This window comes from Pelophylax lessonae (assembly GCF_965119305.1).
Source record: "Pelophylax lessonae genome assembly, chromosome: 6".
Lineage (NCBI taxonomy): Eukaryota > Metazoa > Chordata > Amphibia > Anura > Ranidae > Pelophylax > Pelophylax lessonae.
Genome location: NC_138773.1, coordinates 270,745,980 through 270,772,808, shown reverse-complemented (window position 1 = coordinate 270,772,808; position 26,829 = coordinate 270,745,980). Strand labels below are relative to the sequence as shown.

General features: G+C 45.8%; 1 protein-coding gene across 4 annotated transcripts in view; it reads left to right on the top strand.

Annotated features, from left to right (window-relative positions):
• TANC1 (tetratricopeptide repeat, ankyrin repeat and coiled-coil containing 1) overlaps positions 1–26,829 on the top strand; it is a gene marked incomplete at its 3' end in the record, with an annotated part of 423,607 nt that overhangs the window by 387,589 nt on the left and 9,189 nt on the right. For 3 of the 4 annotated variants that reach the window (XM_082260319.1, XM_082260320.1, XM_082260321.1), the window contains 6 exons: positions 9,331–9,454; positions 17,936–18,111; positions 19,849–19,981; positions 22,696–22,787; positions 24,046–24,192; positions 26,052–26,152. In XM_082260319.1, coding sequence (XP_082116445.1) covers positions 9,331–9,454; positions 17,936–18,111; positions 19,849–19,981; positions 22,696–22,787; positions 24,046–24,192; positions 26,052–26,152 — 773 coding nt within the window. Of the gene's footprint in view, positions 1–9,330; positions 9,455–17,935; positions 18,112–19,848; positions 19,982–22,695; positions 22,788–24,045; positions 24,193–26,051; positions 26,157–26,829 lie in introns of those variants that run through there. The other variant, XM_082260322.1, reaches the window with a different exon arrangement.

Sequence of the window (26,829 nt, the reverse complement as noted above, 5' to 3'; positions counted from 1 at the left end):
GAGGATCATCCACATTGTCCTTGAGAGGGTTCATACATTTTTTTCTGACTTCCCTTTCTTTCTTGCTAATAGAGATAACCCGACTCTTCCCATCATGTGGCTCATATACTGGCACAATTACCTGAACATAATAAGCTGGGATTTCATGGCTCAGTGACTCCAGAATGTTACTGAATTGTCAGTGGATAGTTAGGGCCACCTGCATGTTGAATGATGAATACCTAGAGACACTATTGTTTTCATAGAGAATGTCTTGGTTTCCTTTCATAATGATGACCTGCTTGATCTGTGATAAGAGGATCAGTAAAGCTGAATTAATATTGATCAGTGTTTGGCTCCCGCTGGAGCTGTTGGAAAACTTTAGTCAATCAAAGGCTGCAGCCACTGATAAATGTATTCTGACAGCGGTGGGTTCTGCTGTCAGAATGCAATGTCTTGGGGGGGGGGGGGGGGGTATACGGGGCTTCTATGGGGTTTCCTCTAGGGATGCACCGAAATGAAAATTCTGGGCCGAAACCGAGAATGCAGGATGCCCTTGGCCGAAAACCGAAAATGACTTTTTTCCCCCCAAATGATTTTAAAATAGATAGGACAGGGGCATACACCAAACACAGTATATGTACTGTGACGGGTTGGCAAGTGGTTAATTTAATTACCAATGGTATTTGTATTATGCAGCATGAGGGGGTTAATGTATTGCCACTGCTGGTCACTGATGCATTAGTGACCGACCAGTGACAGTTAATTAATCCCTTTTTGCTGCATTAGTGCAACCGGTATCAGTGTTAATTAACACTGGTTGCACTGATATTGTCTGCACTAATGCAGCACAAAGGGGTTAATTAACTGCCACTGGTCGGTCACTAATGCATCAGTGACCAGCAGTGGCAATACATTAACCCCCTCGTGCTGCATAATAATACCATTGGTAACCTCGCCTCAGCGTCCAGAGCGTCCATGCCCCCCCGCCTCAGCGTCCCTCCCCATCCCAATGATGCAATCTCCTTACTCTCAGCTCCTCCTGTGTCCTTCCCTTCCTTTCAAAAGATGCGCCTCTGGCCGGAGGCCTGCCTCCCAGGGATGTCACTACTACTACAATGTGCATGAATGAACTAACACACCGGGCGGGCGAGCGGCCGCTAATAGCTATAATTAAGTGAGCCCTTCACTTCCCTGTCAGCGGAGATACTCGCCGGATAGGGAAGTGAAGCGCTCACTTGGTTACAGCTATTAGCGGCCGCTCGCCCCCCCGTTGTGTTAGCTCATTCATGCACATCGTAGTAGTAGCAGTGACATCACCGGGCCGCCGGCCAGAGGCGGGTCTTTTGAAACCTGTGCTGCGCCCGTGGCGGCCATCATTAATATTGGCATCTTTAACCCATTTTCGGCCGAAATTTTGGTTGCTGAAATTTCGGTGCACCACTAGATTTCTCCATACACCTAGTTTGGGAAACTAACACAATCACTCTGTTTCACTGCTAGATGAGAAGACCAAAAATTAGCAATATGTATCCAGAAGTAGGTTCCACTAGAATAATTTCATTTCAGTAGGAACTGAAGTCTGAATCTGTCCAAAAAAAAGGCAGAGAGCAAAAGGACCAGTCACCAGTATTGCCTGTGGTCTCCCTATTTATAGCTGATTTTTTTCCCCATTACAACCTTACCATGCCTTGTTCTGCACTGTGTGAATGTGACCATCTTGGTAGAGATTTGTTTCCTCATGTCTGAGCCTCCAGCAAGGAGAACGGTGAGCAGCACAGTAGTGACATCACCAAATTTCCTGATACTAGCAGTCAAAAGGCAGCAGTGCACTTTTCTTTTCTGTTAAAAGGGCCGTCTGACTGGAAGTGAAAACATGTGCTGATGGGATTACTTGCATTAAAGCGGTATTAAACCCAAAACCAAAAATGTATTATATTGCAGCTTAGTAATCATTAGATGTAATTGCTAAATTTTCCTTTTTTTTTAGGCTATTTCTCGCCTGGTGATCTGGCCAGTAACAGACCTCCTATATTAGTGAGACACAAATCTAGATGAAGGAGCCCAGGGGACACCGCAGAAAGCAGCATTGTCAATCTAGGGCAGTGATGGCGAATCTTGGCACCCCAGATATTTTGGAACTATATTTCCCATGATGCTCAGCTACACTACAGAGTGCATGAGGATCATGGAAAATGTAGTTACAAAATATCTGGGGTGTCAAGGTTCACCATCACGAATCTGGGGGATATGTATTATCAGATTTGAATACACTAACAAGTTGAAGCCAAACTCCAGCTAACACTTTATAAACAGTTAGAGCAAACAGTTTTTTTTGTTTTTGGGATAATACTTTGAGTCAGTGACCTACAACTGGCCTGCAGCAAGTTAAGTGAGCAACCTTGATTCACATACTTGTTAACCACTAAGCCCGGAAGATTTTACCCCCTTCCTGACCAGGGCCTATTTTGCGATTCGGCACTGCGTGACTTTAACGGACAATTGCGCAGTCGTGCGGCGCTGTACCAAAACGAAAATTGACGTCCTTTTTTTTCCCACAAACAGAGCTTTCTTTTGGTGGTATTTGATCACATGTGCGATTTTTTTGATCATGCGCTATAAACAAAAAAACAGCGTCAATTTTGCAAAAATAACAATATTTTTCACATTTTTTGATATGAAATTCCCCCCAAAAAATGTAAAAATCAAAATTTTTTAACATTTTCGGCCAATTTGTTTTATGCTACATATGTTTGGTAAAAAAAAAAATCGCAAAAAGCGTATTTTGATTGGTTTGCGCAAAAGTTATTGCGTTTACTAACAAAGGGAAAGATTTTGTCATTTTTGTTGTTTTTTTTTAACGTTTAATGGCGCGATCTGCAATTTTTTTTGCGGTACTGCGACATTGCAGCGGACAGATCGGACCCTTGACTGACATTTTTGACACTTTTGGGGTTACCAGTGACATTTCTACAGTAATCAGTTCTATACATATGCACTGTTACTGTAAAATTACACTGGCAGTGAAGGGGTTAACTTTTTTTTAGAGGGAGGGGTTATGTGTGTCCCTAGGGGCCTGATTGTGATGCCTGATTCTAACTGTGATTGGCTGTGGCTTGAGGTGTAGGAACAGTGATCAACGGTCCTACATAGTAGAACCGTATGATCACTGTTTCTACACAGGGGAGAATGACAGGCGGCTTGTTTACATCAGCCGCCTGCCTTTCTCCCTCTGCACCGACGATCGCCGAGTGACACGCGCGGGGGGGGGGGGGTTCGTGACCATGCGGGAGCGCGCCTCCGGGGGCGCGCGCTCGCTCCCTAGGCCCTCACAGGCTAGCGACGTAGTACTACGTCGCTCTGCCTGTGAGGGGCTGACTGCCGACGTAAATAGTCGTGCGGCAGTCGGCAAGTGGTAAAGGATCAGTGTCTCAAAGTATTTAAAGTTGAACTCTGGTAAGAAGGCGACAATTCATAGATGTGGTGTTTGCATTCATTTTCCATTTTAGGTTTTCTTTATTCTAATTGTATCTGGTGATCCAGTAAGTCTGTTTTTCAAAAGAACAAGCTCTCTTCCAAGTGTATCAGTTTAAAGGGATGAAATAAACAATTTAACACTGGCAGGGATTCTTACAGTGATCAGCTTTTATTTATTCATGTAAAACCTGTATTCCAAAAGGAATGAAAACTGTTGTAACTGATTATAAAGTGTGAGCTGGGAGTTTGACTTCAATGTGTTACTGCATTTAAATCTGCTAGTATATATAACACTCCCCTCCCCCCAGACTGACAATGCTGTTGTCTGCTGTGACTCCTGTGCTCCTTCATCCAGAGGCGTCTCACGAATACTGGTAAAAACCAGGACAAAGCCTAAAAAAAAAACCTTAAGGCAGCCACCACATTTAATGATTGCTAAGCTGCAATATATTACATTTTTGGTTTTGGGTTAAATATCATTTTAATAATAAGAATGTGTAAAACTGTAACAAAAAATGTGTTTTGTTTAAATAAAGTTTGAAATGTGTTGGTGTTTGTAAGGGAAGGCCCCAGATAAATAGCAGTCAAATCCTGCTGGATGTTTTTCCCCTTACACACAGTGTAACCTGCATGTCTTCTAAAGCTTATAAATAGGAGAAAAGTGAAGTCACAGTTTGCAAACAAGAGTGTCTTGTCACAGCGCTGGGACTAATGTATTCCAGTTCTCTGAAAACTCGTGAAATAATATTAAGTAAAGGAGAGCTGTGACAGTGCTGGTTTTGTCCCTGGAAGACACTGCCATACAAATTCTAATGAGATAGTCCGCCGCTTTGTGTCTCTGTGGAGTTCCCCAGTTATTCCTTTTTTTATATTTCTGCTCTTCTAGTGGAGCCGTCTATTCATGACACTTCATAGGACTCCAGGGACAATACACAGTGCCACCACACAACGCCTACAGCTTTTATAGCTCGAGATGCCGACTTGGCCCCCGGCCAGCTCTGCGTAACCATTAACAGCACTGTAAAGAGCAGTGTGTTGCACAGAATATACATGGACGTATAAAGATTGCTTATTTATGATTATTGCATGTAGCATAGATTCATAATCCCTAGGTTACAATCAGTGTTTGTATTACCACAATTATACTGATTGAGAGATTTCGTGACCTAGGGCGCCCCTACAGGCTTTATCAGGTAGTAAAATAAAGGCCTGTCAGGGCTTTAAGGTGAGTATTTTCAACCCAGAAGAGCAGGGCAGCCATCAGAAATTTTTTGGGCCCCTTACACCGCTTTAGGCCTGGGCCCCACCGGGCCTGACCACCAACATTTCGCAGGGCAGGCCCTCTGGCTGTCCCACCATGCACCCTTCAGTCCTTCAGTGCACCCACTTCTATTTTAACACTATTACAACCTAATATATGAAAATGAATCCAAGCCAGCAAAGTGACATCCACATATATTCAGCAAAGAGACATCCCAATCCAGTAAAGAGACAGCCTCATATAATCAGCAAAGAGACATCCCAATCCAGCAAATAGACAGCCTCATATATTCAGCAAAGAGACATCTCAATCCAGTAAAGAGACGGCCTCATATATTCAGCAAAGACACATCTCAATCCAGTAAAAAGACAGCCTCATATTTTCAGCAAAGGGACCGTGCGAACCAGCAAAAGGCATCCCTTCAGCTGCATCAACTTACTCTGCAGCCGCCCTGCTGTAGCAATTGCTAGTTACTACAGCAGCAACAACTTGGTCTCGTTGGTTGGGGCCTGGGTGACCGGGCCTCTCGGGAAACGCCCGGGCCCCCTACATGTGTATGGGCTGTCTGCCCCTGATGGCTGCCCTGCAGAAGAGAGACCTTCACATCCTATACAATGATTCAGTTGAATCCTCCCATAAATGTCAGGATGTGACCATGTAAGGATATACAAATCACAAAAATGGGGCCTCATCACATAAAACCTGAAGGTATATTTATTAAAATAAACATGTAAAACGATTGTACTCACATAATCCAGTGCCACACATTCCAGGCACTAAGAGAGAAAAGCTTAGTCCTATAGAGGGGCACCACTGCTATCCTTGAAGCCGGTGTGTGTTCCGCAGACCCGGAAGCCGAAACCGAAAGTAGCGTCACATGTAGTAATCACGTTCCGAGATGTTTCATCCAAAACAAATGTCCTCACAATCAGAGCACAGGTCTACAGGAGGTGCGCACCCTTTCACAGTATACTCCCATGTTTCCACAGTGACAGGTTTGGCCCCCCACATTTCCACAGTGACAGGTTTGGCCCCACCCACATTTCCACAGTGACAGGTTTGGCCCCACCCACAGTGACTGGTTTGGCCCCACCCACAGTGACTGGTTTGGCCCCACCCACAGTGACAGGTTTGGCCCCTCCCACATTTCTAAAGTGACAGGCCATGCCTACATTTCTAAATTTTAATAGTGATAGGCCTCATCCACATTTACAATAGTGACATTCCTCACCCACGTTTCCAATAGTGACAGGCCCTCCCATGTTTCCAATAGTGACAGGCCCTCCCATGTTTCCAATAGTGACAGGCCCTCCCATGTTTCCAATAGTGACAGGCCCTCCCATGTTTCCAGTAGTGACAGGCCCACCAGCATTTCCAATAGTGACAGGCCTCACTCACATTTCCAATAGTGACAGGCCTCACTCACATTTCCAATAGTGACAGGCCTCACCCACATTTCCAGTAGTGACAGGCCCACCAGCATTTCCAATAGTGACAGGCCTCACTCACATTTCCAATAGTGACAGGCCTCACCCACGTTTTCAATAGTGACAGGCCCCACCCACATTTCCAATAGTGACAGGCCCACCCACATTTCCAATAGTGACAGGCCACCCCACATTTCCAATAGTGACAGGCCCCCCACCTTTCCAATAGTGACAGGCCCACCCACATTTACAATAGTGACAGGCCTACACACATTTACAATAGTGACAGGCCCCACCCACATTTACAATAATGACAGGCCCCACCCACATTTACAATAGTGACTGGATCCACCCACATTTCCAATAGTGACAAGCCCACCCACATTTCCAATAGTGACAGGCCCCACCCACATTTCCAATAGTGACAGGCCCCACCCCAATTTTTATTTACTGTGTCAGTCCCTTTCCATGTTTTTAATATCAGTGGCAGGCCCTGACACCCCCCACAGTTATTTTACACTTTTAGTCAGATCCTGGAGTGTTCTATAGGGGGTACACCTTATTTGGTAGCAGCTGGGAAGTTTTATGAGATATACTCAGCAGTTTAAATTAGGTGCAGCTGTTTCTATTTTATAATCGTTATCAAGTAGTGCACTTCATAGGTAAAATGTTTGATTTGAGCACAAGGTCCTTAAATCAATTTTTTTCCTTCACAGAAGAATACATTTACCAGTGTACAGCTGGTATTGGACCAAGAATGGGAGGTTATGCAGGGGAAAGGAAGAAGCTCAGATGTGTGAAGATGGAGCAGAGAGGCGCGTGGCAGTGTGAGGAGGGCAGAGCTCAGCAGTGTAAAGCTGGAACAGGGCAGAGCTCAGCAGTGTAAAGCTGGAACAGGGCAGAGCTCAGCAGTGTAAAGCAGGAACAGGGCAGAGCTCAGCAGAGTGGGAAATCACAGGAAGGAGACTGGTGGTATGAGAAGGGCACAGGAAGGAGACTGGTGGTGTGAGGAGTACACAGGGCAGAGCTCAGCAGTGTAAAGCAGGAACAGGGCAGAGATCAGCAGTGTTTGAAGACACAGGAAGGAGACTGGTGGTGTAAGGAAGGCACAGGAAGGAGACTGGTGGTGTGAGGAGGGCACAGGGAGAAGCATGGTGGTGTGAGAAGGGCACAGGCAGGAGCATGGTGGTGTGAGGAGGGCACAGGGAGGAGCTTGGTGGTGTGAGGAGGGCACAGGCAGGAGCATGGTGGTGTGAGGAGGGCACAGGGAGGAGCATAGTGGTGTGAGGAGGGCACTGGGAGGAGCATGGTGGTGTGAGGAGGGCACTGGGAGGAGCATGGTGGTGTGAGGAGGGCACAGGGAGGAGCATGGTGGTGGGAGGGGGCACAGGGAGGAGCATGGTGGTGTGAGGAGGGCACAGGGAGGAGCATGGTGGTGGGAGGGGGGCACAGGGAGGAGAATGGTGGTGTGAGGAGGGCACAGGGAAGAGAATGGTGGTGTGAGGAGGGCACAGGGAGGAGAATGGTGGTGTGAGGAGGGCACAGGGAGGAGAATGGTGGTGTGAGGAGGGCACAGGGAGGAGAATGGTGGTGTGAGGAGGGCACAGGGAGAAACATGGTGGTGTAGGGAGGCCAAAGGGAGGAGCATGGTGGAGTGAGAAGGGCACAGGGCATACCTCAGCAGTGTAAAGCAGAAACAGGATGGAGCTAAGCAGTGTGGGAGGGCACAGGGCAGAGCTCAGCAGTGTAAAGCAGGAACTGGGCGGAGCGCAGCAGTGTGAAGAGGGCACAGGGAGGAGCATGGTGGTGTGGGGAGGACACAGGGAGGAGCATATCAGTGTGAGGAGGGCACAGGGTGGAGCTTGGCAATGTGGAGTGGGTGGAGCTCTGTAGTGTATGATGGGCACAAGGAGGAGCTTAGTAGCATGTTTTGGGTACAAGGAGAAGCTTGGCAGAATGTGGCGAGCACAGGGAGGAGCTTAGCAGAATGTGGCGGGCACAGGGAGGAGCTTAGCAATGTGTGGAGGGCAGAGGGTGGAGTTTAGCAGCATGTAGTAGGCACAGGGTGAAGCTCAGTAGTATATGGAAGGCACAGGGTGAAGCTCAGTAGTATATGGAAGGCACAGGGTGAAGCTCAGTAGTATATGGAAGGCACAGGGTGGAGCTCAGTAGTATAAGGAGGGCACAGGGAGGAGCTCTGAAATATGACATGAGCACAAGGAGGTAATACGACAAACTGACATCTCATCCAGTGTGGAGAGGGCCCAGGGTGAATAGTGTAAGATGGTCATCCTCCATGGAAGGCATTGTGGAATCACTACATTTTCTGAGCAGAATCAAAAAATTCCGAAAGCAATGTCTGACTCATATTTAACTGACTGGAAACATCCCTCATTTTTTTTCCTGTTTTTACTCCATAGATTAATTTTTTTTTTTTTTTTTTTTTAGGCCTACTAAGCATTTTAAGGCCCCTTTCACACGTGGTGGGCTCTGCCTGACTCCACTTTTCTCAGCAGGGGATCTGTCCACTGATCATCGACAGAGTAGAGTGGGTGGGTTACAGGTCCGTGTCTTCTCAGTTTATGCAGAGCAGACATGAACACAGCCTGCTCTGCTCTATGGGCGGCTGGGTGGAAACTGTCTATTTGCACCTGCTGCTCCATAGAAGTGAATAGAGATTGTGTCTGCCTGAAAAATTGACATGTGGACCCAATTGGACCGATTGTGTGAAAGGGACCTTAAGCTTTTTAAAGTGTTTGTTTCCTGTGGTGACAAGCCAGGTATTCTCCTCATTATCCAGCTCACACTAGAGAGACGACAGCTGGAATCGGGTTGATATAGGTGACCCAGACCTTTTCTTCTCTTCCGCTTCTAGCCTTCAGTATATTGTCACTGTTTGTCAATATGACATCTCTGCTTTTCATTTCACGCCCTTAGTATTTGATTGCTGAGCCATGTAATCCTCCTGGGCACTGTTGGTCTGTGTTTAGCACTGTATCTAAGACTGGTGGACCTCAGGGAATCAGATACATCATAAACCTATTTATTTCTATAGAAACTCATCCTTGGTTAGTTGTGTCCGACACGCAATGCTGAGCAGGGAGCAGGTAACTGTATGAGCGATGTCTCTGTACTTTGCCTCTGGCCTTCCATGCTTTGTGCCTCACCATCTCTCTGTCTCTGCAGGTTGCCAGGCTTCTTATGCAGCACGGCTGTGATGTAAATCTGAGTGACAAGCAAGGCCGGACTCCCCTCATGGTCGCCGCATGTGAAGGCCATTGTGGGACCGTGGAGTTTCTTCTGTCCGAGGGTGAGAAACTGTCTCTGAAGTATAGAAATGGAAAGCTGAACTGCAATACCCTAAAATCTGTAATCGGCTGTAGAACTTAGGAGCCTCGGGGACAAATGGAACAATGGGATTTAATAAAGAAGTATAAATGGCCTCCTTAAAAAAAAAAAAAAAAAAACTTGTATAGATATAGATACATTATATATAAAACATTTTTTATTTATTTTGAGGACAGTACTTCTGGAAATAGATACAAAGTAGCATATTATATCAAACATTTTATGTTGTTTTATGCTCCACTCTTTCATTTGCATGGTAATGTGGAACCATAGGCACATTTTTTTTTCATTTTGGATGGAGTAAGGGAGGGTTACACCCCTGTCAGTTTTTTTTTGCCATCTTTGTCCCATTGGGGAGATTTACCCTCCCTTCCTGTCCCATAGCCAAAACAGGACGTGAAAGATAATCCCAAAATTAAGGAAATTCCTTGGGGACCCCAGGCCACCAGAACTAGTGTCCCCATTGAAATTTTCCCCTTTATTACATTTCTGGGGACAACCCAAAATTTGAGGTTTTCTTCACTTTCAGTGATAATGGTAAACAGGACAAATAGAGAGGGTGAATCTTGCTAATGGGGACACAGACAGCAAAAGAAACCTTATAGATGTTCTAATCCACCTCCACTATATCCAAAACTAAAAACAAAAGTTTTGCCTTTACTTTTACTTATACTTTAAGCAATTAAAAGGTCAGTCCACTCAGATCTGCTAATTCAGCTTCCGGTAGAGGTTGTTGCATTACACTCCCTTTGGCATCCTGTACCCCAAGCAGTGATGTCTTTTAGATTGTAAGCTCTCCCAAGCTGGGCCCTCCTAACCCTCTTGTCTTGCATTGTATTTTAATAGTATTGTCTTACTCTATATTGTAAAGTGCTTTCCTGCTTAGTTGGTGTATCTAAAGCAAGGCTACACATGGGTTGAATTCCAAAATAATTTTCTTACGAAAATCATAAATAAGATTCTTTTTTTCAAATTTCGCACCATTACTGGGTTGCAGCAATGGTCATTTTATGTGCAGTCATCAAATTTGAGTGATTGGCATGATGGAAATGTTTTGAAAAATGAAAGAATATCTAATCCATGATAGGAGAATCGTGCAAGAAGTATAATTGAAAAAGAAATGTGCATAAGCAGTGGCCTGGAAAGAAAAGAATATTCCAGGCCACGAAAATTCTTTTCTGTAGCAACATGAGGTGAAATTGAAGGCTTGGTTAGTCGAATTTTGAAATCAAGTGGCACAATTATATCGCAAAATGCACAAAATTTCCGAAAGAAAATTGTTTCTGAATTGGACCCATGTATGGCCTGCATTATCCACTCATTCACTATAATGAGGACGATTGTGTACTGTATTTGACCAGTTATGCAAATGTGTGTTGCAATTGAGTGTTCTCCATGCAAACACGAGTTCTATAAAATTGCCCACAGAAAACAAATCAAATAGTATTGCACCAGGTTTAAGATCAGTTTTCTGAACGATTTCTAGGCTTCATACAAACAAGACAGTGTTTTTCCTTCCCTGGGCCACTTTGCTCCGGGGAGGAAAAAGCTAATTAAAAATGTGCCTAATGCCGTGTTCTGCAAACATGTTTAGGCACATTAAGCATCTGGGTGTTCATTAATTTCATTGGCTAGAATATTAAAGTAGCAATATAGGCAAAACTTTTTTTTGACATCTGTGTTCCATTGCAGAGATTTCCCTTCACTTCCTGTCCCAGGAAGTGAGAGGAAGTCCCTGCAAATTAAAGAAATCCCTTGGGGACCCCCAGGTTACCAGAACTATTAGTGTCCCTATTGGAAGACTTTCCTTCTATTACTTTTCTGGGAACGACCCAAAATTTGGGTTTTTCTTTTACTTTTACTTTCACTATCAATGATGACTATAACCAGGACAACCTGAATCTCTTTAACCGGGACGCAGACCTCAAAAAAAAAAAAAAAAAAACTGACGGCATTTTAATCCCTCTCCATTCTGTCAAAAATGAAAAAGTGAACGCGCTTGGCACTGGGGTTTTTTTTCTGCCTCTAAACAAAACATCAAACGTCTTTTAAATGGTTCTATTGCTTTGCTTTTTTTTTTTTTTTTTCATTAAAAATATTAAACTTGTCTGCTCTGTGCAGTGGTTGTGGACAGAGCAGCTCTGATCTTTCTTGGGTCCCCAACTGGTGCTCCTGGCTCCTCCTCTTCAGCCAGTGCCCCCATAGAAATCGGCTTCTTTTTGGGGCACTTGTGCGGGCTTGCTCCTCAGCCCTGCTGCCTGTGTCTTTAGACACAGACAGCAGGGCACGGCCCCACCCCCCACTACCTCCTCAGAGTTTGATTGCAGCTATCGATCTGCTCAGTGAGGAGGGACAGAGCTGCAGGTAATGCTGCTCTCATGCACAGCCCTGGTTCGTAGTGGGGCTCTGCTAAGTATAAGGGGGACTGGAAGGGGATCCCAGGTGTAAAAGGCTTTTCTCTTTCGTTCATTGACGGACACAGCTCCTGATCTTCTTAACCATTGTTATACTGCCCCCTACAGGAGTAGGACACTAGGCAGAAAAAAAGTCTGGCTGCACCTATGGGCAGTCCCAGGGGGTATACTCCCTCTCTCTGCTATAGGTATTGCCTAGTCAAGAGTAAGGACCTAGTTCCCTGTTGGGATCTCTGATCCTGGCAATTTTTTCTTTTTAGATAGATTTTTTCCTCCTGTTTTTTTTCCTGTGAGATCTACAATCAACTGCCGGACTGGATGACAGGCTAGATAATCTAGATTCAGTGGTTACCCCAGACCCCAGTCTGGCAAGCGAGCACACACAGACCTCTGCTCTGCGCTAGGTCGGCCGTGACAAAGCACCACCAGACAGGGGCTGGCCTGCGAGTTAAACCCCTGGTGACGTCACATACGACCAGGTCTCTACCTGAGTTGCAGCCTTCCTCCTGGCTGACAGCCCCCCAATTTGGTGGACAGGAGGTTCAGGAGCGGTGCCCTCCTGGTATGGTAAGTAACTGTCCCCCTTCTCCCCCTGGATAGGCTGGGGGGGGGCTAAACCTGGTGGGAACTCCTGCCGGGGTCCTCCCTTCTTACCTGTCTCATTTTCTGAGGCCTAGGGATCCCTCCTGGGAGCCTCGTGGTGCCGTGCGGAGCCACCATTTTGCTTCAGCCTGTGTGCTCAATGCACAGCGGCCATGTATGTGTAGTCCGGTGGCCATTTTGCAGTGGTTTGCCATTGAAAATAGCAGAGGTCATGACAATGGAGCCCTACGGGTGGCGATTTCAGCAGTGGGAGCTCCTTCTCATCCCCTGGTGTGGACTCCTGGATCTTTTTACTTCCTGATCGCTGCACGTGAAGTGCAGATTATCCTGGTGGCTGCAGGTGCCTGTTTCTGCTGGTTGGTGAGTATGGTGGGGTCCTCTCCCTTTCTGCTGAGGGTCGATTAGGTGCTCTGTTACTGGCGACTTCCTAAAAAGTGGACTGTTCCACTGGTGGTGGACCCTCCAGATTGAACAAGGCAACCATGATTCCGGTTGAAGATTCTCAGGCTTTTAAGGACCTGGCTAACAGGAAGGCAGAGGCTGTGGCCTGCAATATGTACAGTGTGGCTGGTTCGGCACTGAGGCTGGTATTTACCATTGCACTAGTGTCGCAAACGTTAACCGAGTGGGCTAAGTTTTTACGCTGAGTGCTGGGGGGGGGGGGGTGCAGCTTCCCCCTGCCTTTTCTGAGCTGGCAGACCAATTGGTCCAGTGGTTGCAGTTTATCTGTGATGCCTCTTTGGAGGCGGCTCCCCTAGTAGCTAGGCTCTCTGTTTCAGCTGTGGTCCTTCGGCATATTTTTTGGCTCAAATGCTGGTTTGCTGACCAGACTTCTAAAAAGGCCTTGACTGATCCTCCTTTTCAAGGAGATCGCCGGTTTAGAGCTACCCTGGATGACATCATTACGGTGGAGTTACCCTGGATGACATCATTACGGGTCTTACAGGGGAAAAGAGTACTTTTCTTCCAAGGCTAATCAAGGCAAGGACCCTCTTTGTAGACGTGGGCCATCCTTCTCGGCTCATAAGAAGTTTTTACGCCCCTCAGGGGCGACTGACAAGGAATCAAAGCCTTTCAGGGCCTCCTCTGGTGGATCCAAGTGAATTTGGTCTAGCAAGTCGAGAGCGGGCTTCTCCAGACCCACGGACAAGGCTCCTTCAGCAAGAAAGTGCGTCCTCACCCGTATCGGGGTGGGGGGGGTGTCTTCACTGGTTTCTAGACCTGTTGACTGCCCTGGTAGAAGACAAGCGGGTCTACAACGTCATACGGACCGGCTACAAGATCGAGTTTCACTTTTACCCCCTGGCAAGGTTCTTTCCTTCCAACTTACTTTTGTCTTCAGACCGCTTACAAGGTCTGTTTGGGGAGATGCAAGACCTGTTCAAGACCTGTTACTTCAAGGGGTGATTATCCCGGTTCTGACATCGGAACGTTTTCAAGGTTTTTGCTCAAACCGGTTTACAGTTCCCAAGAAGGAAGGCAAGGTGTGTCCAATCCTCGATCTCAATGCACTGAACTGCTTGTGTGGGTGCAGAAGCTCAGAATGGAGTCCATTCGCACGGTGGTGGCATCCCTGCATCTGGAGGATTTTCTTGCCTCTATCGACATCAAGGATGCTTACCTTCACATTCCAATATGTGTCGGTCAGCACCGCTTCCTCCACTTTGCCATGGGAGAGGAGCATTTTCAGTTTGTGGCGTTACCCTTTGGTCTCACCTCTGCTCCTCGGGTCTTCACAAAAGTGTTAGCCCCGGTGCTAGCATTGTTACACCTTTGTGGAGGAAACCAGAGCAGACTTCTGAAAACTCAGAATCCAGCCGAACTCCCTCAGAGTTTGTATGGTGATCTCCAGGTTTTCCACCAGAGCAGTAGGAGACACCGCTCACGGAAGGAGGCTGTCTAAGTAGCAATTGTTCGCGGTACTGGGCTACTTGGACAGCCTCCTTCCGTGAGTGGTGTCTCCTACTGCTCTGGTGGAAAACCTGGAGAACACCATACAAACTCTGTATGGATTCTGAGTTTTTAGAAGTCTGCTCTGGTTTCCTCCACAAAGCTGGACTATCTGGGTCTGACTCTGGACTCGGCCTTAACCAGAGTGCTCCTTCCTCTGGACAAACTCCAGAAACTGCAGGCTGCAATTTGTCTCCTGCTGTCCAGCAGATTGTCATCCCTCTGGACCTGCATGCAGGTGCTGGGCCTGATGGTGTCTACCTTCGAGGCAGTTCCGTTTGCACAGTTCCATATGAGGTCCCTGCAAAGGGCGATTCTGGACAAATGGGACAAGAATCCGCAGTCTCTGGACAGTCACATTCGGCTGAGCCGCTGAACGAAAGAGTCCCTGATATGGTGGCTTCATTCTCCGATGCTTTGGCTGGGCAAATCCTTCCTCCCCTTGTATTGAACAGTGGTCACCACAGATGCCAGCCTGTCCGGCTGGGGAGGCATCCTCTGCAAAAATTCTGCGCAGCGGGTCTGGACACTAGAAGAATCCAGACTACTGATCAATGTCTTGGAACTCTGAGCGATCAGACTGTGCCTAGAACATTGGACTAATCGTTTTCAGGGATGTCCAGTGCGCATTCAATCAGACAATGCCATGGCTGTGGCTTATGTCAATCACCAGGGGACTGTCCTGGCAGCTCTGGAGGTAGCCAGCATTCTAAGGTGGACAGAATGGTTCGTTCCAGTCCGCTCCGCCGTACACATTCCTGGGGTAGAAAACTGGCAGGCAAGCTACCTCAGGCAGCAGGCGTTGGACCAAGGGGAGTGGTCCCTTCATCTGGAGGTGTTTGGTCAGTTATGTCTCCAGGGGGGCATCCCCGAGGTGGATCTGTTGGCGTCTCAGCTCAACAGAAAGGTGCGGAGGTACATGGCTCGGTCATGGATCTGCTAACAGACACCACAGACGCGCTGGTGGCCCTGTGGGGTCAGTATCGTCTGATTTACGCCTTCCCTCCTCTCAAGCTTCTGCCAAGACTTCTATGCAGGTTAGAGGCAGAAGGGATTCCAGTCATTTTAGTGGCCCAGGACTGGCCTTTCGGGCTTGGTACACCGATCTGGTGCGGCTGGTCCCTGACGTTCCTTGAAAGCTTCCTCTCAGGGAGGATCTGCTGTCCCAAGGACCAATCTTCCATCCTGCTTTACAGTCACTGGCTTTGACGGCTTGGCTGTTGCACGCCAGGTGCTAATAGATAGAGGTTTTCTGAGTCGGTGATTCCAACGCTGTTAAAAGCTAGGAAATTACTTCTAGAAAGATCTATCAACGTACGTGGAAGATGTACATTGCGTGTTGTGAATCTCTTGGTGTTGATCCTCGCTCTTTTTTGTTGGTTTAGATCTTGACCTTTCAGCGGGGTGTTGAGCAGAAACTGGCATTGGGACCTCAATTTGGTGCTCTGTCCTCCAGAAGCCTCCTTCTGAGAATCTTCAGGAGATTTCCCTGCTAATGCTGTCCCAGAAGGGGGCTGTCACCTCTGCGTGCAGGGTGTCGGAATTGGTGGCGTTATCCCTACTTGGTGGTTCACAGAGATAAGGTGGTTCTTCGCCCCTCGCCGTCATTCCTTCCAAAGGTTGTCTCTGATTTTCATTTGAATGAAGACATTGTGTTGCCTCCCCTGTGTCCCAGGCCAAAACATCCAAAGGAAATTGCCTTGAATGCCTTGGATGTGGTCCGGGCAATTAAGGTGTACCTGGCAGTTACAGAGTCTTTTAGGAAGTCAGATTCCCTATTTGTGCTCATGGATGGGCCTCGGAAATGGTTGTCCGCTTCCTCTGCGACCATTTCCAGACAGACGGAGATTCCAGCCTATTCCCTCAAGGGTCAGGTTCCTTCTTTCCCTGTCAAGGCGCACTCTATTCGGGTGCTCAGTGTCTCCTGGGCCTTTTGTCATCAGGTGTCAGTGATGCAGATTTGCAAGGCGGCCACCTGGTCGTCGGTGCACACTTTAACAAAGTCCTATAAAGTGGATGTGTTGGCATCTGCGGATGCTTCCTTTGGCCGCAAGGTTTTGCAGGCTGCTGTTTAGAGGACCTAGACCTCTTTAAAGCGGTTGTAAACCCTAAAAAAAACCAAAAAAAAAAAACCTGCAAGACAAAGGCATAATGAGCTAGTATGCATCGCATACTAGCCCATTATGTTTAACTTACCTTAAAACGAAGCCCGACACGGACCCCCGGACATCGATGCGGGCGCTGCCATGATCCCTCGTCGTCTCTTCCGGGTTCGGCGGCTCCGGCGCGCTGATTGGCCGGAAGAGACGGCTCCAGCGCGCTGATTGGCCGGAGCCGCGATGACGTCACTCCCGCGCATGCGCGCGGGAGTGATTTTTCCGGCAAGCTCCCGGCAACTTAATTGAAGGTCCCCCCGGACCTTCAGAGCGCATGCGCCGCTCGCGCGAGCGGCTGCATGCACTGTAAATATCTCCTAAACCGTGCCGGTTTAGGAGATATTATTTGTACCTACAGGTAAGCCTTATTATAGGCTTACCTGTAGGTAAAAGTGTCAAAAAGCGGGATACAACCACTTTAAGGGTGTATTGTTTTTTTCAGGTGGGCTCCAGTTGTTTTGGTGGAGCTCCTGTTGACCTGGTTGGCCATAGTTTGGCCTTGGGAATTTATTTTTCGCTGTTCCTACCCCTTCTGTTTAACACTGCTTTGGAACATCCCAATGGTTAAGAAGATCAGGAGTTGTGTCCGTCAATTAACGAAAGAGAAAATGGAATTTTTGACTTACCGTAAAATCAATTTCTCTGATGTTCATTGATGGACACAGCAACCACCCCTCTGTGGAAGTGTAAATTCTTTCGACACTGCTTGTAACAAAACCGAGTACCTATAGCAGAGAGAGGGAGTATACCCCCCTGGGACTGCCCATAGGTGTAGCGAGACTTTTTTTTCTGCCTAGTGACCTACTCCTGTAGGGGGCAGTATAACCCAATAGTTAAGAAGATCAGGAGCTGTGTCTGTCAGATAAATGGATTTTAAGGTAAGACAAAAATCCCATTTTTACCTTAATGCATGGAATGCTGGAAAAAATGGGTGCTGCCACTGCTGACTCCCTGCTGAAAATGAAAGTTGACTGGTTGCTATGCTCAAAAATTTGAGGCACTGAACAGGAATAATTCTGTACATCAGAAAAAGTCATACAGTATCTGCAGACTTGTTCTAAGTCTGTGTCTTTAAGTGCTAAAGCAAGCGGATCAGCATGACAACCAGGCAACTAGCATTTTCATTAGCAGGAGACAACATTTCATGCCAGACTCTCTTCATGTCTTTGCCTCAACAGGTTTCATTTAAAAAGCAGGGAGGATTCTTCAAAGCATGTTACTGGGAAATCAAGTTTTTCTAGAACTCTGTCAGTGGAGCTGATGACAGTAAGGGTAAATGTGACATCATGTATTTAACTTTTTTTGTTCTTCCTTTCTTAGGCGCAGAGATTGCTGCAGTGGACAAGGAAGGGTTAACTGCCCTGAGCTGGGCCTGCCTCAAGGGCCACAGATCCGTGGTCCAGTGCCTCGTAGAAAGAGGCTCCAGTATTGACCAGATGGACAGAAATGGCCGCACACCTTTGGACTTGGCTGCCTTCTACGGAGATGCTGAAATTGTACGTTGAACTGCTAAATATGTAAACGATGCAGATATGTAGAAAGTTTCACTTGATATATCATCCTTCCAGAAATGTTTAAGCAACCTTCTGGTGTTATAAACACAGCGCCGCTGCTACCGAAATTCATATCTAATCTTCTATTTACACTGTGTACGGCTGCCAGCTGCTATATTCCTGCTGTAATAGGTCCCATGGCATTCTAGATGCTCACTGTACATTAGAAAGAGCTCTCCCCCTTCCCGTGCGTTTGTAGAGAGCAGGATAAGTACAGTCTTCTCTTCATGGAAGTTTATCTTTGCTGGCCAGTGATGGGGGAGCAGCAGATACTATGCAGAAGACCAAATTCCCTGTGCTGACATCACACATCCAAAGCTACGAGTAATCAGGACAGTTTTAAGCCCTCCTTCACTGTTGTTGGCACGAACAGGTGATAAGGAGTGGAATTTTCATCGGCTTTTCATAAATCTAGACTAGAGATATTTTGCTTGCTTTGTGTTTTGCTGAATATTGGGCTTAATCTTTCATTTGATGCCAGCAACAGACGTCTTGGACAAATCCCAGGAACCCAATAGCTGCAGATCTTGAGAAAATTGCTGTTTACATCTGTTTGGCTTATTCTCTGCTTGCATCATTTCCTGCTTTTTTTTGCCTTAAAGGGTCAGTCCACCAAAATTGATATTTTAGCTTTGGGTGGATGGTGGTTGGTTGACTCAGCTGCTTGCCTCTTCTCCTGCAGACTTTGAGTAGAAGAATGCTGTGCTGGAAATGTATGTTCTGCTTATTTTTAAGACCGGAGATGGATTGAGTGGGGTGATTCAGAATGTACAGCAAAACTGTCCCTTGGTGTGGGTGCCATACTTTGGATGCAGAGTCCTCACATGAGCCACTTTTTAGTAGACCCTGGTATAATGCAGAGTGCTGGAACCATGAAGGTCGAGCAGTGGAGAAAAGCCATTTCAGCATTTTTTTTTTTGGCAAAGACTAAGGCAACCCTGTCAGGTTGCATTTATTGTGTCTTGTAAGGAAGGTTTCACTTCCTGTCTCAGAGACACACTGCAAGCGGAGATCTCTCCAAAGCAAGGGGATATTCTTCTTAGAAAGTTGTCACCATAACCAGTATCCCCATTGGAAGGTTTCATTTTTACCTTCTATTCTTGTGAAAACCCAGACATTTTGAATTTTTCATCAGTTTCTATTACGAAGACTTGGGTCACCAGGAGAAACAGAGAAGGCTGTATGTGTGTGGCCAGATTTACACAGATCTCCAGTTAATTGAAGATAGTACCATATGGGCAGCACAGTGGCTAAGTGGTTAGCACTTCCACTTAGCAGCACTAGGGTTGTTGGTTCGAATTCCAACTACAGCACTACCTGCCTAGTGTTTGCATGTTCTCCTTGTGCCAGCTTGGGTTTCCTACGGGGACTCCAGTTTCCTCCCACACTCCAAAGACCTGCTGGTAGGTTAATTGGCTCCTGTCTGAATTGGCACCAGTATGTGTATGTATGAATGTAAGTTCAGGACCTTAGATTTTAAGCTCCTTGAGGACAGGGACTGTTGTGTACATCCAATATATATGTAAAGCGCTGGATACATTGACGGCTCTATATAAGTATCTGTAATAAAAAATAGTATACTGTATAGCAACATATTGTTTGCCCAGATACATTGGAAGGGCATTGTTTGATGTATGTGACGTTAAAGTCTTTTTCTGATGATCCTTCCTCTCTGTTTAGGTGCAGTATCTGGTCGATAATGGTGCTATGATTGAACATGTTGACTATAGTGGGATGCGTCCACTTGATCGAGCCATAGGGTGCCGAAATACAGCTGTAGTTGTGACTCTGCTGAGAAAAGGAGCCAAACTAGGTAATTTTTTCTGATTACACCAGTGATGCACAGAAACAAGAAATCTTAAAGTCTGTTCCATGTTATATGCAATTTAGTTTAATTACCTGAATGATGATAAAGCAAGCCATACATGGATCAAAATTCGGGTGGTTCAATAGGGACCTGCTGAATTTCAATCCGTGCATGGGCAGCGAGGTTGTACAGAAGTTGATCTACCATTGGACTCCTTACAACCACCCTATTGAATTTTCTTCACTAGATCAGCCCTGCAGGCTATAGCTTGCAACGCTAATCTGTGTATTCTGATGGTTGGTAGTCTCCCTATTGTCAGAATACAATAGTTCAGTGGGTAGGATTCCTCCATCTACATCGAGTGTGTGTGGAGGAATCAAGTCTAATTTTTTAGTTTAGCCTGCTGGTTGAACGAAAAGAACCAGACTTCTCTTTGGGCTGCCTTAGTCCTCATGCACACAGGGCATTAGAAAAAACAAGCTGCAAAGCCATTTCTGATGCTGGGAAAAATCAGCTGTAAAAACATGCTTTTAGAAGTGTTTTGTATTGGCATTAATGCACGTTTTAGCCCCGTTTAGCAGCGTTCATGTTTAGCAGCCTTTCTCTGCCCTCTTCTATTTTCCAACCTCAAATCCAATTACTACAGCTTAAAAAGTCTGATGTAGCCAAACGCTCTATGCAGCCTTTAGCAGCATCAGGCGTATTTACAGCCTAAGGCTCCTTTCACACGGTCCGCCTCCGCAGGCGGATCCGTGTTGCTCAGCGGGGATCGATCCGCGATCCCCGCTGAGCCGGGCGGATGACAGCTCCGTCTCCACTCACAGAGCGGAGAGGGAGGTGTCTCAGCACCCGCTGCCCTCTATGGGGGATCGGAGGAGAGCGGACCGCTTGTCCGCTCTCATCAGATCCGCTCCGCTCCGATTACTGAACGGATGGAAAAATAGGGTTTCCATCCGTCCAGATTTCAGCACAGGATCGGATGCGGATGGCAGCGGGTGTCAGCGGAGGTGACCTCCGCTGACACCCGCTGCCCCATAGAGCTGCATGGAGGATCCGATCAGATCCGCCTAAAAAACTGACAGGCGGATCTGATCGGACCGCCCGTGTGAAAGAGCCCTTACGCTGCTGCTCCAGAACGCGCTGGCCCTGGGTTTTTTTTACAGCTTTAATGCCTATGCCACTTGGCTCCTAAAAACCTATGAGGCCATAGAATAACATAGAGAGGTGTTTTGAAGCTGCAAAAAAAAACGTCTGACGCTCCTAAAAGCAGCTGTAAAAACGCCCTGTATGCATGAGGCCTGAGGCCCCGCACACAAGCTGAAGATTAAAATTCTGATTGCAGTGGGAGGGCCTGCTCTGTGGGCTGATGGACAAGACATAAAGGTAAATAAATACATTTATAAGAGCGAGAGCGTCACAAGTTGTCCAAAATGCATGCAGTTGGTGAAGCAATGGTATGGTGTCTGCAAAAATGCAGTCTGTGAAAAGTATTGCCCCCTCCTGTATGCAGCCATAGAGCACAGTAAGGTGCCCAAGACTTTACTCATTAATTTACAAATGTTTTTATCAGAAGAAATAGGTCCTCTATATGTTACAGCTGTGTTTTAACAGCTTGTCAGGTGAACTTGAAAAGTTTTAACTCCTGACCTGAAGAATCATATTAGTCACCCATTGTGCAGCTGTATATAAATAAAGAATTGAGGTTGCAGACATAGTGCGGCAAAATAATTATGTCTGATCACTATTTGTAATGACAATGTTTAATGACACAAAGTGTCACTTAGAGGAAGCTGATTTCATTTTCCTGTCCTGCTGTCTTATTGTGTCAGACACATCTGTTCAATCTCGCTCTGAACTCAAGGAAGCGACAAACGCTGTGCTGACACATACGGTAATTTATAAGTAAAGTAATGATACTGAGGTCACTGCATGGTACGCTCACTACTCTCAGACTACCCCAATCAAAAAAATGTAAAATGCATTGTAAACATAGCATAAAAATCAGTCTCTGATGTCCGCCTTGATAAATATCGGTCTATCCTTCCAATCTGATGGTATAAGGGCCAAAAACATCTCAGCAATAGTTTTAAAACAATGCTGCCATCAAAATGAGAATAGTGAAAAATGCGCCCCATGCAAAAAAGATATTCTTTACACATCTCTACTGCTGCTTGCACTGCTGATTGCAGGTGTATTGAAGAGATTCATATAGACTGAGTAAGGCTGGCCATACATTATACAATGTTCTTGTACAATGTTCCTTTAGATTTACCAAAACCATGTAATAGGAAGTCAAACCTAAACACTTTTAATTTGTATGCGATCAGACAGGCCCTTGCACTACATAGTTGAAGGTAAATCTAAAGGAAATTGAATGAGAAGATTTTATAATGTATGGCCAACCTAAGCTGTTCAGAGCATTGATTCTAACCTATGGGAGAAAAAGGGACCATGTGAAAGCAAGTACATATCCAAAATGACTGGTGTTGGGATTGAACTGTTGGTGAATGAGGCTACATTTATTCTTATAAACCTTTGTGGCAGTACCTTCAATACCATTCAGCTCAAGTTTAGACAACCTATTTCCAACAAGGGGCTTGTATCTCAAACAGTCCTCTCCTATATTCATTTTTAATTGATTATTTTAGTTACGCAAATAACATTTTCTGGGTTTGGAGACCTTTTTTTTTTAACCCATTTATTGAACTTCCTTCTTACAGGAAATGCAGCTTGGGCAATGGCAACTTCTAAACCAGACATCCTGATCATTCTCCTGCAGAAGTTAATGGATGAAGGCAATATCTTGTACAGAGTAAGTTCATTACCGTTTATTTTTTTTCGTTTTGTGACCCACGTCATGTCATTCATGCCTCATATGGGTTTCCCTATACATGTAAGAATTACAACACATTAAAGATGTTGACTTTTCTGCAAATTACAGATATTCCTTGCAAATAATGCCCAGACATTCACCACATCGGTTTTAATCATTCAACATGCAAGCAGGCAATTGTTTAGGTGCATTCCTAAAAAATGCAGTCACTTCATCAAAAACCTCTTGAAAGAAAATCTACCAAAAACTTCCCTACTTAGTAAATCAACCCACTTGTTCTTAGTTTTGGTTATGATAGTAAATACAACTTTGTCAAGGTTGTGTGAAAGCCTGTTAGGGTGATTTCCCTTCCCTTTCTCCTCCTGTGATACTCTGGAACAGAAAGAAACAGATAACCTGATGATCTGCAATATTTCTAGACTCCCACTAAAAAAATACATTTTTGCTTAGTCTCTGTCCTCACTGACACTCTGGGAGGATCTAACAGAGTAATGCAAGCACCATGCTTGCACCACTCTCCTAAACATAAACAAACAGAGCAGAGGCTGCTTCTAATTAACAAGAGTGGCACAAGCCCCTTTGTTAATTAGGAGCACAGTTCTGACCGACACAGCACAGACAACAATAGCTGGAGCTGCATGCTGCGATCTCTCTGCCCATCTCTGCTCTATGTTCAGGTCAAGAGTGAGAGGGAGGAGGCTCTGCTTGTGTAGTGCAATTACTGCACGGGTAGAGCGATGGTTGTGAACTGTCTCGTACAACAGGCCATACTTGGTGGGAATCTGTGGAAGGTTTCTATATGGAAAACTACTGTATTTCCTCTGTTAATCAGGTGCAGACCCGCACTAGTTTCGACTTCAAATTTGAAATAGAAACTGGCACAGATAGACTTTAAACAGGTCTGTCTGCATAGTTCACTCCTAACAGTTTCCTGTACCATTATATTGGCACAGTAAGCTTTGTTAATTCCCCTGTCTGTTTCCTGGGACAGGAATTAAGGAAACCTTTTCCCCAATAGTGAGAAAAAGTAGTAACCATTCCCTACATGGTCCAAAACTAGTAAAAATGTTGATTGAAGTTGGGCCTTAAGCACAGGCATCCACTGTAGAGAAGTGTATAGAACAGATCATTTGGCTACACATAGGTATTGCCCGGGTCAAATGTTCCAGGTTGCATTTTGGTTCAGTTTAGAAAATGTTACCTTTGCTTCACTGATTGTTGATCTTTTTTCCTATAGAAAGGGAAGATGAAAGAGGCTGCGCAGAGGTACCAGTACGCTCTCAGGAAGTTTCCCCGGGAAGGCTTTGGCGAAGAAATGAAAGCTTTTAATGAGCTGCGTGTTTCCCTCTACTTGAACTTATCCAGATGCCGCCGAAAAACAAATGTAAGTAGAGTACACTGCAGGTTTCCCAAAGAAAGGTTTGATTATGTCCTGCTTCCCCACACTCCACTTATTGCCGCTAAATGTCATGTACTTAAGAGTATGGGGGAGCACGTGACTGCCTCCCTTTCCAAATATTGAATATACCATTCCTAAGTGGCCAGTTGCCATGGCAAAGCATTGCCACACAGGGGAAGGGGACAAAAAAAATTAGTCCTCTGTAAGCGCCTACACTGAGCTTATACAGGGTTTTTTCTCAGGTCTCTGGAAGGCAAACTAGGGTGGTGGCAGAGGAACATGGCAAATGGGATAAGAATGGTAGAGGATGAGCTATCAAGAGAGTGTCAGTCTACCTTGAGTGGGAAAAGCGATGGATTTACTGTAAAGTGGTTGTAAACCCTCACATATACCCAGTGAAGTGCATAGGCTCAGATGATATGCAGAGATTAAACAAATCCTCCTACATACGTTTTACTTTTTTGCAGCCTTCTCTTGTCTACAACCCTTCAAAAGTGCAAATTTGTGATAAAATCATTATGCATCTGTGAGGAGTACAGAGGAGGGGGTGGAGGACTGCAGTTACTGCTCTGAGACGCTGTGTGGGAGCTGATTATAGGAAAGGGACACACCACCCCTCCACATAGGCAGAGGAACAAAGGAACATGCAGAGCTGTATTCTGAATAGACAAGCTGTGTGCTAATCTCTCTCCCCATTAAAAATGTATCCCGTGTGTTGGGAAAACTTCTCAGAAGTGACTCATGCTGATAACAGAGGAACGCCAAGCTGCGGCTCTGTGTCCAGTGCCCCCATAGCAAGCGGCTTGCTATTGGGGGCACTGGTCAAGGGGGAGGAGCCAAGAGCGCCGGTGGGGGACCTGAGAAGAAGATCTGGGGCTGGTAAGTATAACGTTTTTTTTTTTTTTTTTTTTACCAAACCTTTAATACACCAATTTTTTTTAGCGGGACTGTGAGATTATGGTGGACACATCTGACACTAATTGACACTTTTTGAGGACCAGTGACACCAATACCAGTGATGAGTGCTAAAAAAAATGCACTGTTACTGTATAAATGACACTGGCAGGGAAGGGGTAAACACTAGGGGTGATCAAGGGGTTAAGTGTGCTCCTAGGAAATGCTTTCTAACTGTTTAGGGGATGGATGTACTAGAGGAAAAGATAGATCTGTGACAAGATCTCTCTCTCTCTCTTTCTCTGTGACAGAACAGCGGTCTGCCTTATTTACAAAGGCAGACGGCTGTTCTGTCATTCTCCTGCAGGATCCCATCGCAGCCATCTGACCCACTGATTGGCTCCCACTGTGTCTAATCACAGTGGGAGCGGCTCTCCAGTAGCACGCACGCATCCCTGAGAACCCGTGCACAAAATCCCGTACCCATATGTGATTTTGTGCAGCCGGGCCACCCTGCCGCAGTGTATAAGCGATGGATGGTCCAGAAGTAGTTAATTTGGTAATAACTGGATGTCATTTTCCCAATAGCATCAAAACCCACATCCTCTTTATATTAAGCAGGGGCCGTACTATTATAGCTCTCCCTCTGGAAGGGCAGGTGAAGGTCATGTTGCTTGTTTTTCAGGTGGATGTAGGTACAGACCCTCTTCGTTCACAAGATTCCTCACTTAGTGTTTCTGGTATCAAGGGGCCTCAGGTATGGTATCCTGGTACCCCAATGTTTGATATTTGCTGTGTTGGATTTGACAATTGCAGTGACGTACTTCACTAATATGTGTTTATTGCCCATAATCTGAGAATAACATTGCCTGGCAATGAAAGTGTGTGGACCCAGAATAAGAAGTAAAGTCTTTACTGTCAAGTTATATTATCATCTCTTCCCTATATAGGACTTTGGCATGGCTGAAGAACTTGCAACCAAGGCGCTAGAGCTGAAACCAAAGTGCTATGAAGCCTATTATGCCCGGGCAAGAGCTAAGAGGAACAGCAGGTAAAGCAGCTTTCCTTGTTTAGAGTGAAACTCCAGTTCTTTTTATGTAAACCTATTCATTGCAGTAATTCTAGAAAACATTTGCAGGTTTTTACATAGTACTGTTTTGGACATATTGATGTGAGCAGAGCTTTTATCAAACTTCGCTAACACCACCTGATCGGCCTCTGTGCTCTAAGAAAATCAAAACATCAGCATCTCTTAATAGTGGCCATAGATGGAACATAATTTGACCGGTTCAGCAGAGACTGGTGTCCTGTCAAAAGAGCCAACTCATCAAAATCTTCAATTACGTCACTTCCGGTGACTATTCAGCAGCAGTAAATGAAGATTTTGACGACTATGCTGTTTTCACAGAACACTAGCAGCATATACACTACGGTACACGATATAGTGAGTGGACATTCTTAGTACGCACGTTAGTAACCAACAATATGGCCGCCTCCATGGCAGCGGCACCTTTTTCTTCCTTAGCTGGAGTTCTTTTAGAATACCGCTACCTATCAGATTCTGCAATAGGAAGTGATGTATGGACTAGAGTTATAGATATATACTCACCCTATATACTGAATCACAGTATTACATTTGTATTATTGTATTCTAGTAAGTATAGCAAGAAACCTGCAGGTAGAAGGTGGCGACGGCCACCTTGGTACACCCCGCGCTGCTCGGCAACA